Genomic DNA, 7,812 nt, shown 5'->3' on the forward strand with positions numbered 1-7,812 from the left:
TCCTTTATATTACTACTAGGGCATACTATTGCTGTTTAAACTTAAATTAGAGTTAGGCTATGTTATTTGTGAAATTCACTTTACAATAATAAAAGGGGTGTTAAAATCTTGTTATTAGTGATGTGCACTGGGTCTGAGTTTATAGGATTTAAGACAGAATAAGGTTTAGAGATGGCTTAACCCAGCTCCCTATGCTTTCCAGTAAAGAAAACTAAGCCCTAAAAAGATGAAATTTCTTGTAAAAGTGAAACTAGTAGAAGATAAAAACCTGGGTTTCAAGACTTCAATCCCAGGGTATTGGGTATTCTTCAAGAATCTGTACATCCTAAATAAAATAAGACTCCTTAAAATTCAAATTTTCTTCCAATCCTGATATTTTATTCCAGAAAATCACTGCCCCTCCCTTGCTCCCATCTTCCTCCTTGATCATTCCCACTTCCACCTTTGGAGAAAGTGATTGTGAAAGCGAGGTTCCAGACCATCTCAGGCAAACATTCCAGGGGAGCATTGCTGAAGGGGAAGCTCTAATGGACAGGGTTAATGTCAACAACTGTCCTTGTCCTTGACTTTCTTCTTTGAGTTTCCACTTTTTCCAGTCCAGTTCCATAGGAGACCTTTTGGATCAAAGGATTATTCAGTCCACCCCACCTCCATACTCCAACATGAGTCTTCCAGAAGATTCTGAACTTCTTGATCTCAACAAAGTTATGGATAAATTAGTTTCCTTGTAGCTTCAGTTACAAAAAAGTTGACCTATTTCAAATTACTATTTTACTATCAATCTAAGAGCAAAAAACTCCTCTGTCCCCCCTGACCTGGAGCTGCCAAGGACGTCTGTGCAGGTACACTGTGCCCAGCTCCAGAGGGTGCCATTGACACTACAGTCTATGTGAATGCTGTTGTTGGAATTATAGGTCCAATACCTGCATGGCTGGATGCGCAGTCCCTGCCCCTACTCCTTAAAATGAGAAATGAGCTTGTGGTGTGAAGATTTCTGATCTTAACTTTAATGAATATTGGCTAAACACCAGCTTAACTGGCACAGCTTATTCACGATATGAGTTTGGATTACATTTAGTCTCCTTGCTGGCCATGTGTTTAACCATGATAGGGCTGGTCCATGTTACAGCAGCTTCGTTTTGACAGCAGACACTTAGTGCATTAGGTTTTTAAGACTCACTCCTCTTTCCCGTCCCTCCCTTTTGAGTGGCCCACACAATTGCTGTTTCCTGCTGATTTGTCCCAAGCACTTCAGGAGTGGGGCAGAAGAATGCTTTGAACCCAATAACTCCAACCAGTTCAAGTACACAGTTCCAAGTGGAAGCTCAGAGCATCAGTATTGCCTAGAGGTTAAAAGTATAAGCTTTTATATCAGATAGATTTGGAATGCTCCTGGCTATATTACATTACTTATATTTACATTTTTTTATTTTTTATTTTTTGAGATGGAGTCTTGCTCTGTCGCCCAGGCTGGAGTGCAATGGCATGATCTCGGCTCACTGCCACCTACGCCTTCTGGATTCAAGAGATTCTCCTGCCTCAGCCTCCCAGGTAGCTGGGATTACAGGCATGGGGCACAATGCCCGTCTAATTTTTGTATTTTTAGTCGAGACAGGGTTTCACCATGTTGGCCAGGCTGGTCTTGAACTCCTGACCTTGTGATCTGCCCACCTCAGCTTCCCAAAGTGCTGGGATTATAGGCATGAGCTACCGCGCCGGCCACTATGTTACTTTATGCAAAAAACTTAATGTCTGTAAGCTTTAATTTCCTCATCAGTAAAATGAACAATAACAACAGTACTGGCCTCAGTTACTATAAGTGTAACAGGTAAAGCCTGGCACATATTAAGTGCTCAAGAAATGTTAGCTATTGTTATGATGCTCTTTCTCCAGGTTCTGTTTAACTCCTTTGGTCCCACAGGAATGGTCTCCCAGCATTACACCATAGTACAAAAAAAAAAGTGTTATAAAAATGAGAAATATAAACTCCAGTAAAGGAAAAAGGTAGGACTGTCCTTGAGAAGGGACAGTTTCATGTTCATTTCATTTGAATTGTAAAACTAACTACTTGCAGCAGATATTTGATAAATGCCTTTCATTCTCAATGTGTTCTTCCATACAGCAGCCCTGAAAAGTCAGCAGGTCCAGCAGGTTTCCTTATTCCCATCTCGCGGATGAAGACACTGAGACTCAGGGAGGTTATGTTAATTCTGTGGCGGAATCTATGCCTAGAATGCAGGCATTGAAACTTTTCCAGGGTTTCACTTTACAGGGTGTTCCACTCGTAGAGGTAGTAACTCTCCACGAGGGGGCGCATGTCATGCAGTGGGGTGCATACAGGCGGTGGTTGGAGTACTAAACTAATCTCCATTTACTCCCCCAATAAACAAACAAAAAGGAATCTAGGTTTAAAAAAAAAAGGGTGCACTTGCTATATAAATGTACCTTTAAAACATCTCCCTTTGCCCTGTCATACAACGAGATTACATTTTCAAAGCCTCTCCTATGTAGAAACTCGAATCCACACTGCATTTCAGAATAAGAAGCAGGTATGTTTTTGTTTTTTTGTTTTTTTTTGAGACGGAGTCTTGCTCTGTCGCCCAGGCTGGAGCGCAGTAGGTATGTATTTTTTAAAAACCCTTGAGGTGATCCTAATAAGCCCCTTCAACTGGGAATCCCTGTATTAGACTAAGCTACAAAAGAGAGGATTGTGATATTTGACTTAATGGTATTTGATGACTACCATTGCGTTGAGAATGAACACTTTGGCTCAGAATAAGAGACACTGTTCTGAGCAGGGCCTCCGCTTCTCTCATTAGCAGCTGATTTTGAAAAACTTGGGCTGAGGATAAGGCTGCTACACTGAGCCAAAAAGGTGCGTATCTAGGAGACCCACAGGGTTTCTCCAGAGGTCCTGCCTGTGACAAATGACAAAGTGTTCTAAGAATGTCATGTTAGAGGATTTTATGAAACTCACTTTTCAGTTTCTGTTTCAAGAAAGTCACATAACTGCTTGATTTTTTTTTCTTTCTCTAAGTTTATTTTCAATTGCAGAGAAATTTCTTCCTCTTTTTGGGTGAGAGATATTTTTTACCTCTTTACCAAGTCATTATTCATTAAACTGAAAGCAAGGAGAAGAAGAAAAAAAGGGACATAATAAAAGATGGTACCTAAAATAAAATGACCCGCCTTCCGCCCCACCCCCAACCCCTCCCCCAGTATTTACAGTAAGTATTGCAAACTGAGCAGGTGCCCAACAGTTTATAGTCCAAATAACACTTGCCCCAGATCCCACCTGCCCCTTGTCACACAAACCAACACACACTTGAGTCAAGAAAACTTTTTTCTGTTACGTTAATCATCAAGCCAAAGCAAATAGCTTTCCACTTTCTGGGTCCAGGGTGGCAATTGACTGTGAAGACATCACAAATCCTCTAGACAAACAAGGTTGGTGGGGGAGGATTTCTCTGCATTGTGGGCCAGGAGGTGGACCATGACATACCAGGGAGTTGCATCAGCTGTCACACACTAGCGATGCTGGCACCCTTACTTTAAACTTTCTGTTTCACATACTAGTGCCACGACTAGGTAAGCAGAAAATTGACTTAAGTCCTTAGTTTAGGGCTTAAATCAATCACCATATTACAAGGTCTCAGCTGAAATAGTCTATTTCAATAGCTATGGGTTCATTTATTCATTTACTCAGCATGCATGTCATGGAGCAACTAAGCTCAAGAGAGACTCACCACTAAATAAAAGACTCCAGATACCGCAATCTATAGCTAGGCTAGGCTGAGTAAACAGATAAAATAATTACACGTTATTAGTGCTGACAGAGGCATGTACACAGCACTAAAGAGAAGAGAAACAAGTGAGAAATGCAGCTGTAGCCAGACAGGAGAATTCAGTTTACTACCATATGCCCTTCTCCCCCACATAACTCAACATAGCCATGAACAGTGCAAAACGGTGGTTCCTATTCTATTCACATTCAATAATGAGGGGACTGGGGACATCAGATCTCAAGAGAGAGAGTAGTTTCTCGGTTTCTCGCACGCAGGGGAAACTGTTTACAAATGCAAAGTTGTTTCCACACCACTCAGATAGGGCTCCAGAAAACGCAGCCAGAAAAACCACTTCACCAGCTCTCCACCCAGAGGAACCTGGAATCCAGACTGACCGGCCAGATGCCCGGTAGGGAAAGTGAATTTTTCCCAAAACTGCAACGTATTTCCCGTCCCCTGACACAACTCTCCAGGCATAACCCTAGTTCCCCATTTGCAGGGGGAACGTCCAGAAGGATAGTCGGAGTTTTAGCATTCACAATATTGCCACCTCTCTCTCACCCCTTTATGAGTCAACCCTCTTCTGCTGGGCTGCCCAGGCTCTGGAGTGGGAAATTTTGCCAAAGCGGAAAACTATGAGTTGCAATTACGCAGTAGCCCTGCTTGGCAACGTTGGATGTAGGAATATTCTAAGTTCACCTTTCATTCTCAATTCCATATCCCAGTCCCTACACTCTACCAGGATTATCCACAGATAAAAATGAAACAACGTATACTAAGCAGGCAATCCGGCTGGGAAACCGTGCTAGCCTCGCTTTTCCATACACCCCTCCTGGATTAAAGCATGGAAAGACTGCGGGCTGGAGACAAATTGCCCCCAGGGTGGGTAAAAGTTGACAAAACTCTATGCTGCCACTCCCTCCGCCACCCCCCCCCCCCCACACACACACACCCGGCCCCCTGGGGTGTGTCCGCTTGTGGCCAAGTGAGTGTGAGTGTGAGCGTGCGGGTGGGAAGCCGAGCAGGTGTGTGCGCGCCCGGCGCGGCCCGCGCGCTGTTAACCCCTTACCTTCCAGCAGCACTTCCTTGCCCGCGCGCTTCAACGCCTGCACCGCCTCGTCGTGGGTGGCGTCCCGCAGGTCGGCTCCGTTCACGGACAGGATGGCGTCGCCCACGTACAGGGCTTGGGTCTGGTCCGCCGCCAGCCCCTTGAAGATCTTGCTGATGAGGATGGGCATCTTGTTCTCCTTGCCCCCCTTGATGCTGATCCCCAGCCCGCCCAGCTCCTGCTTCAGCACCTTCACGCCACGCTTCTGGTTCGAGATGGACTCGGGCACCTGCTCAGGCAGGTCGGTGAAAGCGGTGCGGACCCCGGCGGGCGAGTCCGGGGGGTGCGCGCCGCCCGCGCCCGGGTGCCCGGCACCGGCGCCCCTGCAGAACGAGCCATTGGTGGCGGTCCCGATGCCGTTGTACGCCGCAGCGCCCTCCTCGCTGCTCAGAACCAGGGCGTCCTCGCTCAAGTTCACCAGAACTTTGTGCCAGCGATCCCGCACCAAAACTTCCAGGAGTCCGCTCCGCTGCGCCCGGCCGCCTCCCGCGCCAGCCGGCCCAGTCGCCGCCGCCGCCGCCGCTACCGCCATCTTTCCGGCATTCTTAAAATGCCATGTGATTGGAAAAGGGGGGAAAAGTGGGGAAGGGTGGCCGGCGGGAGGACGCGGGGCCCGTGGGAGCGAGGAGAGTGCGTCCCGCGGGGAGGTGGCGGCCGGCGGGATTCCGCTCCGGGAGTTCGCAGATGCACTCGGCGGGAGTTGGCAGCTGCAGTCAGGCTGGTTCCCCCTCGCCTGATCCTGAGCGGGGTGGAGCAACCTAAAAGAAGAACGAGAGACCGAGACAGGGGAGGGGAAAAAAGCCAGCAGCCAGTTGCAAAACCCCAAAGCAAGCGGAGCCGCGGAGCAGCTCAGCCTGGAGAAAGTCCGTGGGAGGAGGCACGCTGGCGGTGAAGGGCGGGGACCCACAACCCAGCGGCCGCTCACCTGTTCCAGCCGCCGCAGCCTCGGCGGTCACACGCCGCCTGCCTGCCCAAACCTCCCCTCCTCTGTCCCCAGAGCGCACCACGCCGCGGGGACAGCTTCCCGAGCGCCTTCTCCGTCCCGCTTCTCTCCAGCCCACCGCAGCCCCCTTTCTTCCCAGCTCCCCCACTCCGTGGGCGCCCACACTGCACCTTCTCTGGGTGCGTGCGTCCCACCTCGGTGCCCTCACTCGGTCCTCCTGAGCCGCCCTCCGTTTCACACCCAGCCCGTAGAATTGTCCCTGGGTCTTACAACTCATTTGTAACTAGATCCAGGTCTCCTCCCTCTGCTTCCTGAAACCCAGGCTTCGCTGCCTTTGCGGAGTTCTTACCTGTCTCTCCTTTCCACCCGGGTTCCCGGGAGGAAGCTAAACTCAGACTCCTGGGCTCTCCAGGAGTTAAAAGGGAATATGCTGTCCCAATGAGAGGTGACAGCGTGCTGGCAGTCCCCACAGCCCTCGCTCGCTCTCGGTGTCTCCTCTGCCTGGGCTCCCACTTTGGTGGCACTTGAGGAGCCCTTTAGCCCACCGCTGCACTGTGGGAGCCCCTTTCTGGGCTGGCCAAGGCGGGGGTCGGCTCCCTCAGCTTGCAGGGAGGTGTGGAGGGAGAGGCGCGAGCGGGAACCAGGGCTGTGCGGCTGCGCGCGGCGCTTGCGGGCCAGCTGGAGTTCCGGGTGGGCGTGGGCTTGGCGGGCCCCGCACTTGGAGCAGCCGGCCGGCCCTGCCGGCCCCGGGCAATGAGGGGCTTAGCACCCAGGCCAGCGGCTGCGGAGGGTGTACTGGGTCCCCCAGCAGTGCCGACCCACTGGCACTGCGCTCAATTTCTCACGGGACCTTAGCTGCCTTCCCGCGGGGCAGGGCTGGGGACCTGCAGCCCGCCATGCCTGAGCCTCCCACCCGCTCCATGGGCTCCTGTGCGGCCCGAGCCTCCCCGATGAGCGCCACCCCCTGCTCCACAGCACGACCACCCAAGGGCTGAGGAGTGCAAGCGCGAGGTGGGGGACTGGCAGGTAGCTCCACCTGCAGCCCCGGTGGGGGATCCACTGGGTAAAGCCAGCTGGGCTCCTGAGTCTGGTGGAGATGTGGAGAACCTTTATGTCTAGCTCAGGGATTGTAAACACACCAATCAGCACCCTGTGTCTAGCTCGAGGTTTGTGGATGCACCAATTGACACTCTGTGTCTGGCTGCTCTGGTGGGGCCTTGGAAAACCTTTGTGTCCATACTCTGTATCTAACTGAGCTAATGGGGACGTGGAGGACTTTTATGTCTAGCTCAGGGATGGTAAACACACCAATCAGCGCCCTGTCAAAACAGACCACTCGGCTCTACCAATCAGCAGGACGTGGGTGGGGCCAGATAAGAGAATAAAAGCAGGCTGCCCAAGCCAGCAGTGGCACCTCACTTGGGTTGCCTTCCACCCTGTGGAAGCTTTGTTTTTTCGCTCTTTGCAGTAAATGTTGCTACTGTTCACTCTTTGGGTCCACGCTGCTTTTATGAGCTGTAACACTCACCGCGAAGGTCTGCAACTTCATTCCAGAAGCCAGCGAGACCATGAGCCCACCGGGAGGAACGAACAACTCCAGACGTGCCGCCTTAAGAGCTGTAACACTCACTGCGAAGGTTTGCAGCTTCACTCCTGAGCCAGTGAGACCACGAACCCACCAGAAGGAAGAAACTCCGAACACATCCGAACATCAGAAGGAACAAACTCCGGACACGCCGGCTTTAGAACTGTAACACTCACCGCGAGGGTCTGTGGCTTCATTCTTGAAGTCAGTGAGACCAAGAACCCACCAATTCCGGACACACCCAGATTCTAGAATGAAGAGTCAACATAGCCCAAGTGGCTTAAACCTCCTGTCCTTAAATGCAGGAAATGTTTTCTATCTTGCTCTGGGCAGATGTCTCTGCTGGCCTGGGGTTTTCAACAGGTCATGCCTGACTCAGACCCCAGGGACA

At 50.7% G+C, this 7,812-nt stretch overlaps 1 protein-coding gene across 1 annotated transcript in view; it reads right to left on the minus strand.

Annotated features, from left to right (window-relative positions):
• SNTB1 (syntrophin beta 1) overlaps positions 1-5,643 on the minus strand; it is a 279,512-nt gene extending 273,869 nt beyond the window's left edge. The window contains exon 1 of the mRNA XM_032760343.2: positions 4,855-5,643. Within this exon, the coding sequence (XP_032616234.2) occupies positions 4,855-5,425 (571 nt within the window). The 5' untranslated portion in view covers positions 5,426-5,643. The remainder of the gene's footprint in view (positions 1-4,854) is intronic.
• Between the last annotated feature and the right edge of the window lie 2,169 nt (positions 5,644-7,812).

Source organism: Hylobates moloch, unplaced genomic scaffold (assembly GCF_009828535.3).
Source record: "Hylobates moloch isolate HMO894 unplaced genomic scaffold, HMol_V3 SCAFFOLD_9, whole genome shotgun sequence".
Classification (NCBI taxonomy): Eukaryota; Metazoa; Chordata; class Mammalia; order Primates; family Hylobatidae; genus Hylobates; species Hylobates moloch.